This window comes from Patella vulgata, chromosome 9, assembly GCF_932274485.2.
Source record: "Patella vulgata chromosome 9, xgPatVulg1.2, whole genome shotgun sequence".
In the NCBI taxonomy this organism is placed as follows: Eukaryota; Metazoa; Mollusca; class Gastropoda; family Patellidae; genus Patella; species Patella vulgata.
Window position 1 is genome coordinate 17,522,594 of NC_065887.2, and position 25,981 is coordinate 17,548,574.

The 25,981-nt window shown below is 34.4% G+C and overlaps 1 protein-coding gene across 4 annotated transcripts; it reads right to left on the minus strand.

Moving 5' to 3' along the window:
- Positions 1-6,351: 6,351 nt before the first annotated feature.
- LOC126831547 (uncharacterized) lies at positions 6,352-25,626 on the minus strand. Of its 4 annotated transcripts, XM_050562088.1 has the most exons (10): positions 25,519-25,626; positions 19,849-20,100; positions 18,756-18,915; positions 17,841-17,974; positions 17,017-17,052; positions 14,138-14,227; positions 13,662-13,697; positions 11,559-11,615; positions 10,769-11,011; positions 6,352-9,624 (listed from the first exon to the last, which is right to left on the minus strand). In XM_050562088.1, the coding sequence occupies exons 1-10, from the start codon at positions 25,580-25,582 to the stop codon at positions 9,578-9,580; spliced, it is 1,119 nt and encodes a 372-aa protein (XP_050418045.1). In that variant the 5' UTR covers positions 25,583-25,626; the 3' UTR covers positions 6,352-9,577. The 4 variants fall into 4 exon arrangements, with proteins under 4 accessions (XP_050418045.1, XP_050418048.1, XP_050418047.1 ...); XM_050562091.1 differs by lacking the exon at positions 17,017-17,052; XM_050562090.1 differs by lacking the exon at positions 13,662-13,697.
- Positions 25,627-25,981: the final 355 nt, after the last annotated feature.

The window sequence follows — 25,981 nt, forward strand, 5'->3', positions numbered from 1 at the left end:
GAAAATGCTTGTATTTTCGTTTGTATCGCTTCAACGGTTATGGTTTCCATGTTGAAGAAGATATCCGCCGGCAAGATATCATCTGTCGGCTTATCTGCTGATTGAGCTAGAATATTCAAAGTACATGTATATGTTTTTATTAGGGGGATGCCTCGATGAACATTCCTAATGTAAGTTCTCAATTTGATGTCAAGACTTTGGGATATCATAAATCTGCTTTTAAATGGTAGAACGTAAAAATTGTTGTAGATGTTCATATAATGGCATATGAAGTTTCTTTTTGTTTTCATCTATTTATGTTTGTTAATATCAGTTTGACAATAGCTCAGTGAGTAAGATATTTGCCCGGTCTCGGGTTCGCTCTCGAGGTGTTGGCCGAGAAATATCTTCGGGATTTTTAGGTGTGGCTGGACAAGGAACAGTGTGGCGTGCACGTAACGGACCCATGACAGTCGGAATTGGAAATAAGAGTACGCCGTAGTGCCACTGACAGGAAATAATAGCCCTCATACCACATTACTATGGCGTATGCTAGTCTTCATTACCCCAGTCGGTGCAGAAAAGTAGGAAATTAGACCCTATTTCATTTTGACAAATTTGTAAGGCATGTGAAATCCACCTGTATTGAACCAGCCTGATAGAGGATCGAGTGCCGTTGGTTTACCTTTGACCCGTAAAACACGCGGTTTTGTGAAATCAGCTGGAAATGTAGAACAGAATATCTGATATATCTGTGGTTGGATGCGTGTACCTAAAAGTACATTAGTACCAGACAGAAATCATACAATTTCGTCTAATATCAATTATTACTTTAAAGACGCTAAATCGCTAACATTTGGGACCTAGAAATTGACAAAAGTGGGTCGCACCGCATTTAATACTGTAATATGAATGTATATAAACTGATTTACATTCAATGGTTTCCGTTTTTACTCCAATTTCAAATCAGTTATGTTCGGCGAAATAAGCCAGCAGTCTCAATCGAGTGCAAATTTCTAGCGTCTGGTTATTCCAGTCTACATACGCCGTTCGATTTGGTGCAATGTGTCTAGCCTCGTCCCTCGAGTCTCTTTTTACAACTGGGGCTGAAGCGCATTATGGTACACGATTCGTGTACCAATGGTAAAATGTTTAGTTTGTCTTAAATATTGGATATCAAAAGCCCATCTTATTCCGGTAAGATCACAACATCAATGTTGATTTAATTTGACAAATAAATCGTGTTTTCAATGTTGAAGATTTTGGATGATATTGAGTTAGAGACTTAGCTACTTTAACATTTAAAATATCATTTGTTTTAATTATAGAAATGGCACGGAATCGGAGAATATTTCATTTTGTATCCTAAAATTTGTTTTCGTTATAATAACAAAGAAACTGAGAATATTTCATTGGCCCTACAAGCGCTTAATTATGTCAATAAGCACTTCCGTCTTCGTAATCCCAGTATAGGGGCAAAGCAGTAGTAATTTAAATCCCATTTTATTTCATTTCAATACGCACTTCGGTAGCCAACCGGGTGTCTAGCTAAAGCAAAACAGTTGACATTCAAGACCCCGGGAAGCGTGAGCTTCCGTTTCGACACATAATTGTTCCCTATAAGACGACCATGGTAATCTGACAATCGCAAAATGAACCATGATGGTACCAAGACATGTTGGTCATTCGACAGCTTGGAAGGTGTTTCAAGGTATTCCCGTTCAGAAATCGCTGCACTTTCATTCCCGTTTCCATACGAATTGCAAACGGCTTCTGTTGGAGATAGTGGCTGCGTTACTGACAAGTAAAGGGTTGCTCGGTAAATGACCAAAGAATTTTGTTAACGAGCCTTAATACACCACACGTCACACACCGTCATTCTGACAATTCTCCGATTGAAATATTACCATAAGTATCATTTTAGTATTGAAATAGTGTCATTAGTAATATTAGAATATTTCAATACTGTAAAAATTTTAATATAGTAATATTTCAATACCATAATAACACTAGTGGTAATATATGTAAAATAATATATTTTGCAGTGATATCACATGGAGCAAAATAGCAAACGCCAGAAAAGGCGCAGAGTCAGAATGGGTTCAACGTAGTCGACTAAAAACAGTGTCAGCTCTTATTAACCCATTTGAATAAGTTCATTGTATGTAACTGAGTCTTCCACAAAACTGTAGATTGATTGCGATTTTTCAGCAAATGGGTCTCATCACGCAAATATCCTTCGGTCCTAAAACTAATAAAAAACTAATAAATAAAAAGAGAAATACTTGCTTCTCCTAACTTTTGGATCAACCACTCAGTCGGCATTATGTCCGTGTATAAAAGAAATTTGAAATCCGAACCATTAAAGTGTGAATTTTGGATTTGTATTAAATTGACATCATCTCACAGATATCTCCGGTAACAAGCGTTTTCGGGTCATCCGGAACCAAATCATCGAGAACAAGTTGACTTTAACTAAAAACTTTTTAGGGATTTTGTCCGTGCAAGAATCAGGGATCTACGATAAAAATTCATTTCAATAAATTTCTTATTTTCAATAAGCCAGAAATTTTAAGTTTTATCTTAATTTCGATATTAATTGTATGATTAATACAGAAGTACACCAAAACTGAAAATAGATATAGTTAAAGGTTATTTCATTACAGGTGAATTATCTGTGTTTACAATAACAAATAATGTAGGTGGCTTGAGGAGTATATAAACAGGGATTATGTCGAGGTTTTTAATTAAGCTTGAATAAAGTTTGTTCATAAAGATGTTCGCAAAGACACTGGTAGTTCTTCTGGTCGTAGCCCATCTGGGGTTTGGTGAAAAGGTAAATTTATTTGGAAATCATTTAAACATGCATTATGCAAGAGCAAAATCTGCTTATTACAAGTCTTTCTTTAGGCCTGAAATGTTATCTAAATTATCAATTAGACATTAATTAACTTATCCAGACCATGTCCAGGCTAGCCTTCGATGTTGGCTGGATTAGATTCCTATATGCCGCTAACGGCCATTGATAATTAAATAAAAAAAAGTGGATAATATTAATGATTTTAGTAATGATGACCGAGACTATGCAAAAATTTCACCCGCTTCTTTATCGGCTCATAGTGGATCAATTTGACTGAAATTTTCAGCAAATTACCTTTACACTATCTAGTTTTTAATTATTATATGCGAGAACTGCCATCTCTTTATCTTATCTCCCATAATGTATCTTTAATCAGTACAAAGTATTGTTAAACATTATTTCTGCATGGTTTGTAGATATGTTCTTAAGGGGGCTTAGAAATTTATAGTTATGAGCATGGAACCGAATGTACATCATTTTTCAATTTTTAAAGCTTAATTGCATGCGACCAACCTCCTTCACAAATTCCTTAGTATTACTTTTAGCCGTGAGTAAGTGAACTATATGTGAGATTATTACATGGATGTATATTGAGACCATAATATATTTCAGGTTATTGATCAGAATCCACGGTTCACACGAAACGGTAAGTTGTGCCATCAAACTGCTTTAAATTTATTTATATTAGCTGTTACTTAAAATATTTATTCCGAATAACGCACACGTTTTTATTTTAGTTTCATTGAAAAGCAAACCCCAATATTGAAACAGACAACATTCTCTAATTATATAAGATATGAATTGAAACTTGGGGATCCTCTAAAGACGATGTAAATGAGATACTGCCAAAAACCAACGCATTTTGTTATGTGAAGGGGAACTGGGCTAAAATCGACTAAACCTAGTAGCCCATACATTTAAACACTCTGAAACCAACCGAAGTAATGAATGTGATGCAACTCATTGCAGATCGTCCCAACAACAATTTGTTAATCGATATTTATAGTCCATAAATGAAACCAAACGAAGAAATGAGTGTGATGTAACTCATTGTAGATCGTCCCAACAATAATATGTTATTCGATATTTATATATGAAATGTAATTGGTGTAAAAGAGTAAGGCGTCAAAACAAGTTTCATTTCATTTCCATAAAATGTACCTTTATAATTTAAGTTTGAATTGTTTTTTCAATATGCTAATATTTCATCAGATATTTATATATAAAATATGGTTGGGGACGAAAAGAGGGGCGTTAAACCCCATTACATTTATATAAAATACATCTGTATAATGTTAATACGATTTAATGTTTTTATGAAACTTTGAATATGACGCAGTGTTTTTTTTCCGTTTTAGCGCTTGTTATATTGATCAAGTCTATATTTTGTATGTTTTATATTTCAGTTAATTTCAGTTCTACATACAACTACAACTATTACAACCCTAGTTCAGCTTACTACAATTCTGGCTTAGCATACAACGGTAGCTCTTCGTACAGTTCCAGTTCAGCATACAATCCTAGCTCTGCATATAATTTTGAATCATCATACAACCCTAGCAACGTATATTACATGTCGGCATGCTCTGCTGAGAGTTCAAGATTCCAAGGGAATGGTCAGTTGCATCTTCATAATTCTATTTCTGCTTTCAGTAAAAGATCATTGTGAATTGTGCAGTATTTTGAATGGTATTTTAACTTGACCAGCGCTACGCATAAGTGGGCAAATTATATTCCCAGATGCCATAGGTGGGCGTATGTGTCGTTGCCGGGCAACTTGTATTTTACACTTGGCAAATGGTTCATATATCTATGAAATCTATGATTCTCATGTTCGCTATAGTTTTATTTATGTATTCTGTATTTATTATGATCTATATATATTTCAGTTAATTCCAACATACAGCCCTAGCTCTTCCTTCAATTATGGTTCAGCATACAATCCTAGCTCTGCGTATAATTTTGAATCATCATACAACCCTAGCAACGTATATTACAGCTCGGCATACTCTGCCGAAAGTTCAAGATTCAAACGGAATGGTTAGTTGCATCTTTATAATTTGAGTTCCGATTTTAAGGAAAGGTCGCTGTGTATTGTGAGGAATATTGAATTGTTTTGTTTTGTTTTCAAAAGTGGTAAAGCTATGCCACCTTCATTCCTGTAGGAGCATTCATTCTTCCGTGAGAAGGTCAAATTAACGCTTATACATCATTTTCAGTACATTGGGGTTAAATTCCGTATAGTTGGTCACTTTTTCCTGTCTTGTCTTAAATTGTTCCAAAAAGAATCCTATTAATTTCTACAATAACTTTTAGATTAATGCCCCTTCGTTACGAAATTTCGGTAGCAATTGAGAGGTCACAATTATAAACCAATCTTTCTCCTGGTATTCCACTGTTTTCAAACTACTGTTAGTACTACAACAGGTCATCAAGCACTCTGGCTGAATTTATTGTCTAACTCATTAAAAAGGACAAATATTTAAATGGTTTAATATAATTGCTCACAGGGTTATTCTATTGTTAACTTATTAGCTTCAAAGTTTTAGAAAGGACCATTCGGCCAAATAGATTCTCACACGTATGTGTTCTTGTCTGAAACTTGTATTTGAAACGAGTATATATATAACTATGAAATTTGCGGTTCTACTGTCCGCCAGTTTTATTTATCTATTCTGTATTTACTATGATCTATGTATATTCTAGTTAATTCCAGCTCAGCATACAACGATAGTTCTGCCCATAATTCTGGTTCAGCATACAGCGGTAGCTCTACTAGCAATTCTGGTTCTGCGTATTACCCTAGCAAAGATTATTACAGCTCCGCATACTAATGATACCACTGACGTTCACTTGATTCAGAAAATGGGAAAAAGAAGAAAGTATTGCCAATAAATTTTTTAAATTTTCTGTTTCAAAATTTCAAACCCTGAGATGTGACTTAATCGTTGAACAGTATCGAGTTTAACAGGGGCATGTGCAGAAAAATGAGGGGGTGGCGGGCTGTTCCGGCTTCCAGGCCAGAAAATTCGAGTGGACAGAAATCGTCACTGCAGTCCTTGCATCAGCACTGAAAAAAGTAAATATTCCAGTGCATGGTTGCCTTATCTTGATACCCCCTAGTTAAACTCTATCGTAATATATGACTTATTTACTTATGATTAAAAATGTTTAGAACTAATTTGGGGGCTCCTCTAGTATTGGGGGCGCCCCTCCCCCTTAATCCGGCATCATGTCACTTGACTATCATTTGGATACGACTTCATTAGTTCTTAGGGCTTTACGTCAACATCCAATTAGCTCACAAAGGACACTGAATTGTTAGATTATCTTTATTTAAGACAGGGGATTGGGTGGCCGAATGGTTAACGTGTGTGCGTTGGATCAGAAGGTTAAAACATTGTTCTGTAGACATAAAACGCAAACCAGACTAGCATAACAATAAAGTATAGATTTCAGGGTTTTTCATTATATATTTATAGATCTAATAAAACATCAATGATAACACAAAGTAACAAAGTATAGATAGTTTTATTATCACTATTATATTTATAGATTTGATAAAACATCGATGATAAAGACCACAAAGAATAACATAGTATAGATTTTAGCTTTATTATCACTATTATATTTATAGATTTAATAAATCATAAATGATAAAGAACATACAGAGTAACAAACTATAGATTTTAGCTTTATTATCATTATTATAATATTGGATTTAATAAAACATCAATGACAACGAATATATAAATAAAGTCACTGAAGTATCATTAATTATAGATTACCATTGTTATATTTGAGCAAGACTTAAAGAGGTCCAACATTTGATTTGTATAAAATATAGTAGAAGCCCAATTAAAACTCCCAAGGTAAGGGGGGAAAAAATCATTTCTCGGAGTTCTAGATTCTTGCCAATGACCTTTCTCAATTGATACTAAAATCATCCACATACCAGTAAGTTGTTATGCATAACTGGTTAGGTAATTATTTTTAACATTAGTAATATAAAGACAAAACACAACTGTCAGACAATATAATATAGAACCGGGGCACTACAATGAAAGGCTAGTCAACGACAAATAGATCAATGCCCACCATCAGCTTTGTTGGCTTTGCTTTATCTTTATTAGTAAGCCAAGTCCAATTTATTTTCATTTGTTTCTTTTCTCACTATTTTAACCAATGTTAACTAATTATAAGTTGTAACATACAGTTACAATGGATTTTAAGATATTACGGTTTTTATAAACAAAGCGCAAACAATAACTAACTTCTTTGTTGAGAATCCACAAGAATCCGGGTAATAACTCTTGAAATGAAATCAAATGGGGTTTAACGTCCTACTGTTCTGTACCGACTGAGCTAACGAAGACTGGGTATAATTCTGGAACTAATTGCACGAAATTATTGAATTCAATAGTCATCACCGTCAACATATCTTGTGTAAGATTTAGATAAAGCGCTGACAGTTCTGGCTATAGTAGTTAAAAAAATAGATAATGAAAAGTGAATATGTTGAAAATGTCAAAGTACTTCATTCAAAGTGTGGATTATCTATTTTTTAAATTAAATCATATTAACTGCCAATCATATCTTAATCAGTTAAAAGTCCAAACCCTACAAAATTCTAGAGTTGATTATGGACATTGCATGTAAATAAATATCTAATTAATGATTTATATACCATTTGAGGCCAAACAAAAGATCTCCATTAGGCAGACATAATGCATCTTTAAGATCTGTTTATAAACTTTGTCTCTTACATTGTTCACAAGTGAACATGGAGGAATGAGTGACTACAACATACGACCACATAAAGAAGCTGGAGTACAAAAACAACGTACTGTGGAACAATTTCACATTTCTCCAGAATTGAAGATAAAGAATCATAAATATATACTTAAAATATTTATAAAACAAACAAAATGTTGCATATCAAAATATATACATACTAAAACATGGAATAAAAATATACATTGTGTACACCAATAACAAATCTTAACAGTAAAGGTTAAAATATTGACTAAGTTAAAGACAAAAGACCTACACGTAATAAGGTATTATAAGGTCCATGGTTTAACCAATGTGTACCCTGAAGATTTCAATTACCTCTATCTGTAATAAGAATATGATTACCTGTAACATTAGACCTGTTTATACTGTTATTTATTTTATTAAATAAGAGACAATCAAACATTTCCAAAAACACCTTGAAAGGCATATCACAGTCTGAACAAAAGTCATAAAAAGTCAAAATATGCCTTCTTAAGCTAATGCACAGTGCAAATTTAGGAGTTACGTTGAAAATACACAAACTACCAGTGAACAAAGTTCATACCATTTATTTCTTTTTAGAAAACAGACAGAAGTGGTGATGTTAGCCCTTTGGCTTGATGGGCTATAAAAAACATTAAAATTGCACAATATTTACAAAATATAAATTAACTTCTCTAACAATTCCATAACAACATTAGGCCTAAACAACAATTCCATTAAACAAACTTAATACATGTATATACAATTTCTTAAAAAAGCTGAAAATCAGGTATTGTACTAAAAACAGTACAGGGTATATTCTTTGAATGGCATTTAGTAATTGAAACATAATCAAATAATACACTATTTATTTATTGATAACAATTACTATGGTTTATTTCACCGCCAGGTTTCAACAAGATTTTACAGGTTGTTATCAAGCATATCAACACAAATCATTTCATTTTATTTATTTGTGTCGATATATGCTTGATAACTACTTGTGAAACCTTGTTGAAACATCAGTGAAATAAACCATATAATTGTTATCCACAAATAGTGTTTTATTTGAATACAGATTATATTTTACGATTTCTTCATAGCATAGTTCAGTTTAAGAAAAAAGATAAATTTCTTATATATACAATTCAAGAACAATTTGTTTTTACAAAGTTTTATTAATACAAATACTATTCTCGGTTCTAAAGGCTCACTGTGGTGTGTATTTTATCTTCAAAGCTATATATAAATATTGGTTTAGGTATATACTGTGATGAAACAAAGTTCACCACTGTTTTCAGTTTGAGAGAATTTATCTGAGGTGCAAGTGAGTGATCGTAAAACATCATTCTCAAGTAAAAACATCATTTTCAAGTAAAAACATTATTATCAAGTAAAAACATTATTCTCAGGTGTTATCTTCATGATCAGATTTTGTTGCATTCAGAATTGCAGGATTAAAGTGCATCTCTCATATGAGATTTACAAGAATACAATTAGAACAGTATTTGAGTGGTGCTGAATCTGTAATTAACTCAAAATAAATGGCAGGATATTATGGTGCATGGAGATCTAAAGTGCTAATATTTAAAATGATATAAAAAAAAAATGTATGCAATTTCAACGAGGCTTAGTAATATTTTAAACGATCCTGAGAGGAGAATGCTATGATTAAATATTTATAACACTTTGACTTGGTAGCAAAATGTTGGAATATCTGGATGTGCATTAACCCCAAATGATACAATAGATGGTTACAGATTGCAAATGGTATCTCATCCAAACACATGCTCTGCCTTATTTCATATCAGATACTGAAGTTGAAATTCAAAATATAATTCTGTGTTTGAAGAGTTATAAGCATGCATAAACAATAGTATCCATATTGTTTCTAGTGACGTAACACCAACTGTAACAGATGTAGTTATAATTGGTGACCTTAAGCAAAATATAAATTGATATAGTAAGTATCTGGTTAAATTACATAGCAGGGTATGGTGGTGGATCTACAGGTGGGTAGGCTGCACCTGAAAGAAAAATCAATCAATAATATTGATTAAAATCTTAAACTGTCGCGTTTCTGGTGAACCGACGAATCTGATATATTTAAGTATTGAAAATTATGCGTTTGAAATTTGCGATCTGTTATCTCTGTAGCCATCAAATAATAACATTTATGTAAACGGCGTTTGGAGCCCTGATGTATATGTATGAAATATTAAATCACAAATGAATTTTGAAAAATGAACCCCAAATATGCGATTTAGTGGCATATCTGATTATAATCTCTGTCAAATAGTATATCTCATAAATCAATTAATTTAGGCCAAAATCCCGACCTGCAAGTAATTTACAATCATCAACCTGTGAAATCATCATATTGTCATATTATGCAGGATTCCGAATTCTGGCCCACACCCAGCACACCCGGCCCAGAAAGTCTATTATATCAGCCCATTCCGGACTCCAGTGATGGCGTGGCGGTCCGTTAAAGCCACCGGCCACATACAACATGATCATCATCGCTCCATGACCGGTCCAATACCCCCACCCCCCCATATAATGTTCAGCAGAAATAGGTTTTTAAGACGAATTGGACAAAATTATTTTTTTCAGTTTTTTGTCCGACCGGTCCATCGGGCGATCTCCTGATCCGCCCCTGAACAGAACGCAAATTTCAAACTCATAATTCTCAATACTTAAATATCAGATTCGGCAGTTCGCCAGAAGAGCGACGAAACTATTAACTTTTCTCAACCTATATTTCATGTATGGGTATAATCTATCATTAGTATTGGTTATAATTTAACAATTACCGGTAGTGTTGGTACAATTTATTAGTAGGTATAGTTTTAATACAATTTATCATAAGGTATAGTTTTAATACAATTTATTAGTAGGTATAGTTTTAATACAATTTATCATTAGTTCTGGTATAAATTTATCATTAGTACTGGTATAAATTTATCATTAGTTTTTGTATAATTTATCATCATCAGCATTGCTAAACATCATCACCACTACTAGTACAGCTATAATTTATCTCCAGTAATGTGGAAATTTGAAATTAATCAACACACTGGCTCACGAAGAGGACCTAAATTTGTTTCTTTCTGTCATACTATAAACTACATTATTCCATGAAAATATATAATAGATTTATATACTTACCACCATAGCCTTGTGGAGGAGGAGGTCCACCTTGTCCTGGGGGAGGATATGGCATGTTTCCTTGTGGTGGATATGGCATGTTTCCTTGTGTAGGATACGGCATGTTTCCTTGTGGAGGATACGGCATGTTTCCTTGAGGAGGATACGGCATGTTTCCTTGTGGGGGATATGGGTTCATGCCTGGCTGTGGTGGATATGGTTGTCCACCCTGATTTACATCTCCATCTGGTAATGGACCTTTCTCTGCAACACAAAATTATGAAAAACATATTCCCAATCTCCAACAAGAGTTGCTTCAGGAATCGGGACCATTGCGAAACTGAGCTCTTAAATACATGTAAAACCAAGAAGTAAGCTGTATCGGGTCCTGTGAAGAATTCACAACTTTACCTCTTGTCGTCGTCCAAACACAAGCGTAAATTGAACTTACTCAACTGAACCCTTGCCATCATGAGCCAATATATTTGTTTAACCTGATGATTGGCTAACAGTCTAGAGTACTGGCCAATGAAAGCCTACAATACAATAACTGCAGTAAATGTAGTACATTAATAATTCTAAAATGAAATGAAATGGGGTTTAATGTTCTACTAATGAAACCAGGATATAATTTTAAAACCATATAAATTTAAATCCAAGCTGTATCCAAGTCATCTGACGATCTACTACATATTTAATACAATTCCAAAATACATCTAAACAAGAGAACTAAAATCCATTGAACATAATATATGCTCGCCCAATATTTTTATATGCTCTATGATCAAGACTAGTAAACACTGTACTGTACCTGATGTTGGGTATCCAGGTTGGTCATACGGTGCAGGATACGACGGAGCTGGAGATCCTGTAAATATACAACCATATCATCATACAATCAGACTTTTAGTTCTGCAGTCATGCGATTGTCAAAAACTACTCCAATATCTCTCATTGAAAAAATCAGTCTTGATTAAAAAAGTTAAAGTACCAGTAAATAAATATACCGTTTTCTTATCATTCTGTTTAACAAAATTTAAACTCATCTAACATTTCACTGCACTGCATGTCATCTGCATATAAATGGAATTAACCGAGTTATGGCACAATGGTACATGTACCTACCAAGAGATGTGTATAATGTAAACAAGATATGTCCTAACACCTAACTGTGTGGTACACCGGTTGAAAGAATTGAATCCTTTGATACATGTATTGTCACATAAAATAAAGTTACACCACTTTAAAATTTGAGTTGACTATAAAGACTGATTTGAAGGATAGTTGCTAGAAATATCTCTTAAAGAGCTGGGTGTTCTTGCTATGATAGTTTAAAAATAGTGAAATGAATATATTGAAAATTTCAGTCAAATTATGAATGTTTGACAAGAATAGTCTTGATTGTCAATGATGCGATAATAATGGAAGTTTTGATTTTCTATTTAAAGATGCATTATGTAAGATTTAGATAATGAGCTGGAAATTCGCGCTATAATAGTTTAACAATAATAGAGAAATCAATATGTTGAAATTTTTAGTCAAATTATGAATGTGCGAAGATTTGTCAAGACAGAGAGAAATGGGATTTAACGTCCACTTAACTCAAACTAGATCATTTCGAGACTAACACATGGTTCAATTTTATTTAAATAATTTGTTTGCGCGTAGGGGTCTTTAGCGGTGGGAGGAAACTGGAGGGCCACGAGGTTGGACAGGCGACCCTACTCCTTATCACGTTCAACCGGGGAATCGAAACCAAGCCAGTTGACTCAATGACAGACCTTATGATACAGTGCGCACATGCTAACTATTCGGTCATCCAACCCCTCCCCCCAATCAAGAATAGTCTTGATTGTCATTGATACAATAATAAACCAAGTCTTAATTTTTTATTTCAGGATGCACTTTTAGATAACGAGCTGGTCATTCTAGCTATAATAATTCAAAAATATATAATGCAAAATGAATATTTTGAAAATTGCATTCAAATTACTTTATTCTGAGCGAAGTTATCATTGTTTGAAGTTTTGACAAGATGTTACAGTGGTACTGTATAATCAAGACTAAGCCCTGATTTGAAGCAAAAAAAAGGACCTGCGATAGGCAGATTTAGCTCTTACATAATGCATCTTTAGCATTAACTGATAAAATGGCGTGGATGGCTTAATCAAGTTAACATCCAAGTCTTCTGATCATATAGAGAGTTGATTATGGGCTTGTCATGTGATTAAAGGTCTACATAATAATCTATATGCATGTAACATTTGAAGCCCGATTTAGCTCCTTAGTGCATTCTTAATCATTATAAATGGATTAATTTTTATATAATATCAGCTAGAATGGGACGTGGATGGCTTAATCAAGTTAACATCCAAGTCTTCTGATCATATAGAGAGTTGATTATGGGCTTGTCATGTGATTAAAGGTCTACATAATAATCTATATGCATGTAACATTTGAAGCCCGATTTAGCTCCTTAGTGCATTCTTAATCATTATAAATGGATTAATTTTTATATAATATCAGCTAGAATGGGACGAAACTCTTGCCAGTTTTGCCTGTATCACGATAAACGTTGATTAGTGCAGAAAATAAGGCTTTGCAAGATCTGCATGTAATTTGTTATACCAGTTAGCATAAATCGAGACATAAAATAGTTTTTAGATCATAAAGCAAAGTAAGAAATAGATTGAAAAAATAGGAAAATGGTCAATACACCATTAAGGATAATAAACCTTTTCCTTAAATTTTACATCATATGTTGTTCTCATGTAGAATATAAATTTAGGTCAAAATTGGACAGAGTCGATAACAGTACATAAAACCACGTTTAATGTTGGTGTATAATGAAAATAAAGTGGAATAGACAAGAAAGTGCAAGTAAATAAATTGAAAACTGTGGAGCTACTGATACCCATATCTTCAGGAACAGTCGGATCTTCAGCTTTACCTTACAAACACAAATAAAACCATAACATGAACAACAAGACCCCATAGAAATAAAGAGGGGAAAAACGGTTGTGGTGTTTAATTATAGGTCAAATAGTTGGATTCATAATGTCAATAAACATCTATGTACCATATGGGTTTATGTTATAGGACATATGGTTGTATTAAAATTCAATAAACCATCTCCATGTATGGGTTAATGTTATAGGACACATGGTTGTATTAAAATGTCAATAAACCATCTCTATGTATGGGTTTATGTTATAGGACATATGGTTGTATTAAAATTCAATAAACCATCTCTATGTATGGGTTTATGTTATAGGACACATGGTTGTATTAAAATGTCAATAAACCATCTATGTACCATATGGGTCTATGTTATAGAACCAATAAAACCAAAAATGCAACTTAGCAGCAGGATATGGTCAAAATACTTACCAGGTTGTTGGCTGTAGGGTGGAGCTGGTCCATAGTTGTCAGGGTATTGTTGTCCAGGCTGTGTGGGTACATGCACCATGTCCACAGGACCTAAAAAAATATAGCAATAACATTTCATATACTCTAAGTCAATGATTTACATGTATAGTTTTACCACCATCTCACTGTGATCTATGATGCTCATGTCAATAGACCTAATGATATTTAGGATTAGGCCAAATTAAAAATACCTGTGTTTACGGTTACCCGACAAACACTAATTTATTTTAGCTCAGGTCTTGGCATGATTTTCTCTAGACAGATTTCAACACTGAAATTTCGTTATTATTTTCAAGAACCTTACTCTGTAATTAAAGGGCTATTTTTTTTTTAACCTTGAAATAGGCAAAATACAGCACATATTAAAGCAAATATTGTAATTTCTAATCAATTATGTTTGGTGAAATACGAGAACAGTTCAAATTGAATGGCAGTCGTTTACCTCTAAATAGTCCATTCTACACATTTTTAATTATCATTTTATCGTTTGTAAATCAGCCATTACTATTTACTTCCCGACTGTCTTGTTGGATATGTTTTTATTTGTTCTTTAGAAAATGGCACCCAAAACAGTACTGATAATAAAATGCTAATTGTGTCATAAATATGGAATAATTATTAGGATCCTATCTTTTCCCGGCAAGATAAAAATCTTGATTGATATTGACCAATATTCAAGTCTAGAGATTTAGCTCCTTTCAGCTAGAAATACTAGGAAATAGATATTATAAACCCCACGAAAAAAAAAAAAATTTTTGTGGTAAAATAACCGTAAGCACAAATATTTTATTTCTTGGTCTTATAGTATCTTCTTTGATTGGCATTTAGTAATTGAACATATTAACACAAGATACAATTTTATGGATACACAATTATAGTATGCTGGATAACCTATTTGTACAATACAGTCATGTACAAGATCCTAAGTACAAAAAAACATCAAAGAAAAAGTAAAATATTTTGGATTGAAAATAAGGAAGGGTTTCTCTCATGCAATCTACTGATACATAGTTATGACTTGCAAAAGACAGTTAAAAAGGTCCATTTCAGAATAATTGAGTTTCAAATTTTTATTGCCTCATCTAGAATAATTTACAGATTAATTGTTTTGTTCATGGTAATACTAGAGATTGATTTAAAAATCTATGTTGAATATTTTCATTTGAAGACGTTGGACGATTAAAAGCTTTTAAACAAAGTTACATGCATGGTTCTGGTGCTTTGCTTGACTTGATAAAGACCAGGTAAACCTAGTCGAAACATTGCTCAGTAATAGGCAGTAATTAAATTTCATAGAGTTATGACCTGTGTAGGCCTATACAGTGCATGATTCTGGTGCTGTGCTTGATGAGTGAACAGTAAATTTTTTCTGTGTGTTGTATACATGGTTTTAAAACAAATCTATAGAATTTAACACAGTGTGTGTTGAAATTAACTCACTTATGTAAACATTACTCAATATACAAATATATGAATATTACAGTAATAATTATGAGCATACTGATACTCAGACCTGACTAACAATATCAGTAATTCTACAGTATGAGTATCTATTACAATCAGTGGGCTAAACCCAGACGTAACTCTTATCACATACATGCCCTTCACCTGAACCTAAATGTTAATCATAACTAATGGCCAGTTAAATAGCGTGTCATATATATAGATGCTTAGAAATAATACAGGCATCATGAAGTGATGTCAACTACAATGTTGCACATTTCCTTTGTTCGATCCTTACAGCTTAACACCAGCTTCCACCTTGAGTAATATGGCAGGCAAGTGTTTCCAGGGAAACTTGAAAGAGAAGCCAATTAAGAGGCTCGTCTCGTATAGGTAGGAGATGGGAGACCGATTAGAGACCCATTCGATTCCGTTTTCTTTGGTTAAGACAATAACTTTTGAGGGGTAGCGCCCAAGGCAAGTTTTATCCGAAAAGTTGCTCCCAGTACAAGTAATAGGGTATTGCATAGACCGTAGGAGTGATAGTGAGCCGGGCGCAGTCTTGCCTGCGTTGCCATAAAGGATATGATCTTGCCGAGGCTGGATTGGTATGGAGAGTTGATCTGGCTGGCAGTTGGCTCTAGGGGAAAATCTAAAGTAGCCCCTTCTTTATACCTTATTTCACAGGGGAGTCAACAACCGTGAAATGGTCTCATTAATGACAGAATTAATATATTACCCACCACACAGCATGTTAGAATATATATTTATTAGTTGTCTGATGCCAAAAAGTGTTTATCACATGGGGTTAGTGAACCCAATATTTCTAAAGCATATTAGTATTTCTAAAGCTTATTATTATTTTTTTTTTTTTTTTTTTTTTTTTTAAATTCCATAATCAATTTTCGCATATAAAACAAGTTCTTGGTGTATAAATTATAATCAAGGGAATTTGACTTCTTTAATCTCTAGTAGGACATTAAACCCCATTTCATTAAATTTCATTTCTTTAATCTCTAGTAGGACGTTAAACCCCATTTCATTAAGTACGGTATCATTTCTTTAATCTCTAGTCATAAAAGGATAAAATGTTAACATATCTACTGTGTTATTTAACCGCGAGCAGAATTCTCGAAAATTATTTGGAATATAAAAATTAAGTTATTCAGACTATAAGATACAGCATGAGTTGATAATAGCCTAGTTAACAAGTCATTACATTTTCAAGCAATTTCATGGGTTTTTTTCCATATTTAATACACGATAAAATCTTATATTTTGGGAAATAAGCCTGTACCATAAATAATAAGTAGTAGCAAGTAGTTTCCTTAGTCGGCAAAGAAAAAAAAGTATGTGAAGAATAAAGTGTGGAAATAAAATTATAATTGTTGATGTACCTGGATCTTTGTGAACAGCAGCATATTGCTCTTTATCTAACAATCACAAATAAAATGAAATAAACATAAACCAAACAATAACAAACAAAAATCAAATAAACATAAACTATACAGAAATCAAATAAACATCAACTATACAAAAATCAAATAAACATAAACTGTACAAAAATCAAATAAATATAAAAAAAACACCTACATTTTTGTAAACATAAAACTCTAAGGATGTGAACCGAAAAGTGAATACCGGTAAATAAAAACATTCTATGGTACATATTATAGAAGAAACATCTTGACTTTCATCAATTAAATTATACCTATTATTTCACAGATAACACAAACTTTTTTACTTTTCTTTTGGCTAATCATTTTCAATTTGTTTTTTAGAATTTAGCAGAAAGGATTACTTTTTATAGAAATATACTAGTAACTATTTATTGTAAGGATATTATGGCAATCTCAAAGAAATTTTTTTTGGCAACGAATTATTTATTTCTAAACCCTTATAATAAGTTATAATCGAATGTTACCTTTACGAACATTAGCATAAGCATGTGTTTATAACAATGTATGACGACAGACATTAGGACATGGATGACAGCCATATTTAAATAATTCTCCATAAAATCAATCCTAGATGCTCTTCTGAATCTAAATCAAGTTAAGGATGTGATATGCTCCAAGCATGTAGTTTCTGTTTAAACTATAGATAGGTCTACTGTCCTTGGTCCCTTAATAAAAACAAATCAATCATACATTTAAGTTTAAAACAAGTTAAAACTTTTTCCCTCTTTAATAAAAAAAAAAGGGCAGTAAATTCAACTCACTTGAATTTTTGGAGGAAAACTTGCGAACAATCTTGCCACTTGTCCCAGATCGTTTACACACACAATAAACTATTATAGAAATAACTATAATCAATATAATCACACCAACAACAATACCAGCCGTTCTTCCTTTACTGTAATATATAATACATAATGTAAATATGGACAGTGTCAAATGCTACCAAGCTAGCATGCTATGAGAGACATTTTGCTTGGACAGCAAGCAACTGAATTCCAACTGTCCACAGCTCTTTTTATGTGCACGCCAAAGTATACATGGGACCTTGGTTTTTGTCCTTGTCAGTCCCTCCGTCCTGCATTACTGACCAAGGGATGGGCCACACCAGCAATTCCTGAGAAACATTCATGGTCAACACCGGAATCGAACCCAGGACTTCCATGTAAGTCAGCCAGCGAGTTAACCACTGAGTCACCGTGCCCCACCTGAGAAAATATACCTGCCAGTAGATAAATCAATGGTTGTCTCATTGTGAATCATTAGGTATGTAAAAACAAAAAGAAAAGTAATTATCAGGAGTTGCTGTAATTTTCATTCACTGTGATTAATCAAAAAATCAAATTGAAAAATAATGACTTTTGCTGTTAGTGTTAATGTATTCATAAAATTCGTCAGAGATAGCAAGGGCCATAACTATGGTGGCCCAAGGTCGCAATAGCATTTTTTGGTTTCGCACCTCTACTGCAGTTCCCATGGTCGTAGATTTGAAATTACTAGGGTTCTTGATAACGCTGTATGGAAAGTTAACTGTGTATTACTAGAAATAAGGAAAGGTCGAATTAAATAGTTGTCGATCTGTTAGATTTACATGATTTTGCAATAGAATCTATCTTCCCTGAAGGTATATCTATCCTAAATGCCATGGCCAGATTTATGTTAAATTATGCATAACTTACTCATCACCATGTTCAGAAAAATAAGCACAACATCTTTCTCTCAACGAATTTCCACAACAATAGGTGTAACTTTCCGGTTCACCATTCCGTGGACAAATAAAATATCCGTAAACTGTTCCATTTCCATCACTATCATAGTTATTCGTACAAACAGTTGGCACTAGAAAAATAAATTAGAGAGGCATTTTCACTTCCAGAAATAAAATATTATGTAGTAAGTTTATATTCATACTAAACCTATACTCAATCGATTCCCAAAAGTCCAAGCACTGGACATCTTTGAGCGCAAATCATTTACACGTATAAATGAGAGACATCAAACATGACTGAAACCATAGTTAATTAATCCCCTCATCCTGCCATTGCACTCAACCCTCCATGTTTCGAGATAAGAGATGGTGCTACATAGTTCCACATAGTAAAGCCCAACGGAAATCACATCGGGCCTCAGTAATTAAAACTGACAATATTTTTCATTAAAACAATGATTGATTGTTATTTATAGCATTTCTACCACAACTACAATAAAGCATATAAACCTACCTGAAACAGGTATACATCATCGTATTTAAAATCGAGACCGTAAGCCGTTTTTAGGAATGCATTTTTAAGCGGGAGATGTATGATGGTGTATGTCAGATAAAAACAACACTTCATTAATTTAAACGCAAATATTTGGAGTTAGGCGATAGTTGTGCCACTACATTGGCCTCTGTTAGTTTAATTAGTCGTAATAGTATAAAATTATCTTATTTTTAAGATGTTACATGCATTAATAAAGAAATTGAATTTGCCACTTGGAACTAAAGGCACCCAATGGTAGCTAAAAACAAGCACATCAGTATGTCTCAACGTTTTTAGCTACGTTCTCGTAGCTAATTTTAACCTATTGTGTCACAGGCCTTTGATCTTGCTGTGGGCATGTACATGTATTTGACTCATATCTGTATAAGCTTGATAACATGGAGAGAATACTCTTCGAAATGTTGCCTTAAATACAATAAGTGTGGGTGTTTGTTTTTATCCAGATATTAAATGCCATTTAATGACTGAAACAGAAATGTCTGATAAAAAAATATAGCATTAAACTTACTAGCATAAGGATCTCTTCGATATCGACTAGTCCTCATATATCGTGAAGCTCCATAAATACTTCCACCAATCAAAGCAGCTTTAAATGTGGTACGAGAGAAAGGACTAGATCCACTCCGAACTCGAACTCTATTTCTAACTCGAACTGAATTTCTAACTCGACTTGGGCTTCGGTAACTTCTGCTTGCACGATATCTGCTCGCACGATATCTGCCTCCACGAAATCCTCTTCCACTTTCTGCCAGCTGAATCTCTGATACAGAAATTAACATGAACTCACTTTAAGTAAATGTAAGATGTCGGGGCCGATACAGATTGGAGGAGGGGGGGGGGGGAGGAGGGGTTGCAGTGATGCTTACCCCTCATGTCATATTAGTCATATCTCTATTATTTGAATTTTTTTTTTAACATGCCATCACTCCAATAGAAACGTCTCTTGGTATTAACCATTTATAGTGCTCTATAGACTTGCAATATCTCTATTCTATTCATTTAAATTATTAATCATCTAAAGGGTCCTCGTAACACAACACTTTCCCAACTATTCTGGACTATCTGAATACTGGTAGTGGGGTTTTTTTCGGAGGGTTTTTTTTTCGGGTTTGTGTGATTTTAAGTATAACTTAAGGAGTGTTTGGCTCTAATTTATGTAACCTTGAAATAGACAGAAATAGTTCTAATAGCATACATTTATATTAATGTAATATGAACGTATGTGAAGTGATTTATATTTAATTTTTTGGAAAAAAAAAAAATTATAATTTCTAATCAATTATGTTCGGTGAAATACGTGAACAATTCAAATTGAACGGCAGTCGTTTACGTCTGTTTAGTGCATTCTACATGTTTTCTAAATTATTATTTTGTCATTTGTGAATCAGCCTTTACTAATTACTTCCACATTGTATTGTTGAATATGTTTTTATTTGTTCCTTACAAAATGACACTCGAAACCATAGGGTACACGACTTGTGTACTGATTATAAAATGTTAATTGTGTCTTAAACATACATTATGCAAGAGCTAAATCTGCCTATTGCAGGTCATTCTTTAGGCTTCAGAAGTTATAGAAATTATTAATTAGACCTTTATTTACATGACAAGCTCAAATGAACTCTGTAGACCTTCAGATAGCTGGGATACAGCTTGGATTTAAACAGTCATCCATTTAATAATTAAATCAATATATGGCCGACCAAGCTAATGTTTACCATTAGTCACTGACGTCACTAGCGGAGACTGCCGATGAAAGGCCTGTTAATCGAGGGTACCATATGTAGCCATTGAGATTGTTACAATGTACTTGATAATCGAGAATATGTGGGTGGAGTTATCGTCTGTCAATCAAACGATAGGCAATTCTTAGACAGTTGCTTAGACAGTTGATGCCTGTTTATAGTCCAAACTTTCAACAGTAACAACTCCATTCAGAATAAACTAATTTCACTGAAATTTTCAATATTTTCTTTTATTATCATCTATTTTTAAATTATTATAGCAAGAATGGCCAACTCTTTACTAAACTCTTAACTAGTGTCTCTTTAAATATACTATTCAAAAAAAGTAGGGGATATTTGATTTTGGGGGCATAATACTAAAATATGCAAATGACTACGAAAAAAGTCACTATAGAACCTAACAGAAGAAACATTTCCAGTTACATGTGACGCCCAAACGCACCAATAGCTACCGCATGGAATGCAGGTGATGCTTGGGATCATCATGGGGGTCCAACCCAAGATTTGCACGACTCTGACTTTGAATGTTACAGTCATTGTGGCATTGAATTCCAGGGTGGAAACATCAGTTTAATTGTTTTAGTGACCAGAAAACAAATTTTGATATGCGTCGGCTTACCCAAAATGAAAGGTTACGTGCCCTTGGCATGCTACAGATCGGCACAACACAGGCGGTTGTGGCGCGGACGATGAATGTTTCTCAGTCTGTCATAAGCAGGCTATGGTCCAGATACCGTGATACACAATCTGTACAGGACAGACCACGCTCAGGTCGACCAAGGGCGACAACTCAAGCCCAGGATCGATTTATCCGTACCTTGGCCTTGAGAAATCGTGTCATCACAGCAAATCAGATCAGCACTCGTCTTCAAACAGACACTGGTGTGAGAGTGAGTGGCCAGACGATTCGGAATCGACTGCATAGGGGTCACCTTCGCGCCCGACGTCCTCGCGTGATCCCTTGTTTGAGAGATCATCACATTCAGGTAAGACGTCGTTGGTGTAGGGATCGTCAACACTGGGATAATCGACGCTGGAGCAATGTGATGTTTTCAGATGAGTCAAGGTTCACTGTTGATTTTTTGGACAGACGTAGGAGGGTGTGGCGTCGTCGAAACGAGCGCTTCCAAGACGTTAACGTCATCAGACATGATCGATTTGGGGGTGGTTCTGTTATGGTGTGGGGAGGCATCACTGTTGCTGGAAGAACGGCTTTACATGTTGTTGCAGGGCGTGTTACAGGCCAGTACTACCGGGACAACATCTTGGCAGTCCATGTTGTGCCGTTCGCACGACGTCATGGCCGCCGTTTCATCTTCCAGGATGACAACGCAAGATTTCACAGGGCCAGGATCGTTACAGGTTACCTCCAACAACAGAACATCACCACATTACCTTGGCCAGCACTGAGTCCCGACCTCTCCCCCATCGAGCATGTCTGGGACATGCTTGGACAGAGGTTACGTCAACGTCAACAACGACCTGCCAATGTCCAAGAACTTGCTGCTGCGTTGCAACAGGAATGGGACAATCTGGACCAAAATGACCTTAGACGTCTCATTAGGAGTATGCCACGTCGGATCAATGCTTGTTTGGCAAACAGAGGAGGATTTACCCGTTACTGACTTGGTTGTGATGCTGTGGTAACTTTGCTGTTTGACCCCGGGTATCATTTTACCCTTATAATGGTCAGTCTGTGCCTTACTTAGTCTAACGATCATTTGGAATAAATCGATGAATGTGAACTTCATTTCATTTTGTCATTTGTTTCTTCGTCAGTTTCATTAGGTGACTTTAATAACACTTAAAAATCAAATATCCCCTACTTTTTTTGAATAGTATATTAGGATCCTATAGTTTCACGGCAAGATAAAACATCAATATTGATTGAAATTGATCAATATTGAATTTTAAATCGTGTTTTTAATTTCGAATATTATGAAAAATATTGTGTTAAGAGACTTAGCAGCTTAGCTCCTTTAATAAAACATGCTCTAGCAAATTGTACAAGCCGAAAAGGGATCTGACGTGTATTATCATATCATATCTTCAGAGTATACTAGGTCATTTGACCTGTGTCCGCTTTTGTGAATTCTCGGTCATTAGCTTCAGATAATATAATATAGTCAATAATAATAATAATATATCCAATGTTTTAATATGTTTGATATCACAGCAGTCCACAATTCAAAAACCACATTATATAAAAACAGTTTGGAAGAGTCACAGTAATTTTTAAGTTTTTTATAAGGTAATTGGATTTATAATGATAAAAGGTTCAACCGATATGACAATCATTTTAAAAGTCTATTAGAAGAAAGTGCCCACGATTAAAGAACAATATTGGTGTCAGTCATTATCATATATGTGATAGAACTCATTAAATACGTTTCAAATATAATTCTAACACAGAGATCATTGCTGCGATAGAGGCGTAATGAAGGTTTCAACAATCAAAAGTGACGAACGCAAAAGGAAAACACGAGTTATCCCTCTATATAACTGACTGAAGTGAAGAGTGATAATAGATACATGGGCGAATTTCTGCTCACTAATAATTCCTTCGAAGACCAAAAGTTGTTATGTGAGACCATAAGAGGATATCTGTCAATTCATAAAAATAACTGACTTTCACTAGTTAAGAAAAAACGAGAAAAATAGCAAGAGTCTGTGCATTACCATGCTTTTATAAGGTATAGAATGAATAAAATCAAGGGAATGTATGGACTATTTCTATTTTTCTCACGTCAATTATTTTTTTGAATTGTTAGATATCGTCTTACAGTCTCACGTGTACATAACAACTTTTGGTCTTCGAAGGAATTATTGGTGAGCAGAAATTCGCCTGTGTATCTGTTATCACTCTTCGCTTCAGTCAGTTATATAGAGGGATAACTATCGTGTTTTCCTTTTGCATTCGTCACTTCCGTTTGTTGTAACCTTCCTTAGGCATCTATCGTAGCAATGATCTATGTGTTATAATTATATTTGGAAGTGTTTAACCCTTTCAATGCTAGACGTAAATCCACTGCCTGTGCTAGACCCTTTTTTGAGTAAAAAAGGGAGGTTGGAACTGAATGCCAAGCAGTACTTATGGAAGCTTTTATGAAAAATCTTTTTGTCTGTTGGGATGAGCATGAGGTTGGGCTAAGAGGAAAAAATAGAATTTTGAAAATTTGCATAATAATGTAGTCACGTGACGTCATGGCGGCCATTTTGGATTTCTCATTTCTCACTAAAGCTAACACGAAAACGAATTTTTCTCCATGAAATACTTATGAGATATTGTTTTTTTCACTGGATTTTGATAAAGATATATAAAATGAACAAAAATATCAATAGCAGCCATGAGCAATGCCACCACGAACACGCACATCACGTCTCCCACTGCCATGACCACGTGCGGATTGCAATACCTTGTTTTTACTTTCACTTCCAAGTCCTCTATCATTATCAATATAGTCAGTCAATAGATCTACACGTTCGGGACTCAGGAATTGCCTACGTCTTTTACGATCCAGCAGGCCAGCATTATTATCAACATCAGAATTATTGTCAGAATCTACTGCAGACACAGGGCTATCGTGTTCACATTGGGCTGGTTCATCATGCACGGGAGACATAGCTAGCCATGGGCGGAACGTCGCGCAACAAATCAGACACTTCATAATACCAATCACTGTCCTGACTACTATCATTATCAAGTAACTGGAAACGAATTATGTGTATCACCCGCCTCGAAATTGTCCACGTGTTGGTCAGCAAGACGTCATTCACGACTTCGTCGAGAGTGCATCGTCTACGTTGTCACTATGCACTCCGCCATTTTACGGTTTGCGGCTTTGAAACACGTGGAAATGTGTTCTAGTGTATAGAAAATACAATAGATGACACTTGCAGTTACGGTACTAATTTTAGCGAGGGCTTTACTGAGTACACGGTAATACCGGGTACGCGCATTTTACCGACATTTTAGAATACCCGGTACTACCGGGTATTTAACAAGTTCTATGATAATGACTGACACCAAAATTGTCCTTTAATTAAGTATATTACAAATAACTCACCGTGGCTATGCATAATGCATGCTATATAATTTATAAACAATGTTCAGTAATCGCCTCACAATTAATCACTCGTACTGTGACAATTGAGAAAACCAAAAGCAGAACAGAATGAATTTACGTGCCAAAAAAATCATGGTTCTCTGGCTATGCTATGTCGATATAGGATAAAACTTTACTTATTAATCAGGGCTTCATTATTGACATTATATTAGACCTACGTTAACTGCTGTATTATTATTCTATTATTTTTGTACCATCCATGATGACCTTTCGCATCGTTACAGATGTTTGTGTCTTGCCGATCACAATCGACAAGACGCACAATTTTAAAAGATATAAAAATATAATAAACAAATCTTTTCTCACCTAATATTGCTAGCAAAACAAATATACAAACGCAAAATCCCACAACGGCTTTCAGGTTAGCCATCTTGATTTACATTGATCGTAACGCAACAACAAACAAGATATGGATGAATCCATTGAGCAAAATAGGGGGGATGGGTGGCGAAAAGTTGAAACACCCTAAATATTGGCAGTAAATAAAACATTTATGGTTTAGTTTAACGTCAAAAATGATATTTATTACAGAAAATGACAGTGTGGGTCAATTTAATCATACACAAGACATAATGCTTTCATTTTACGGGATGGTCCTACCCTTCTTCCCCAAATACTAATCGGGTCTACCCATAATGAGAGTCACCCAGTTATCGTGTACTTTTATTTAAAGTACGGTAAGATTGCGTAATATCGGTTGTGCTATAATTGATGTCATTTGTTTTATCATAATAAATAATCTGTATCTGTATCTGTGGATATACAAATG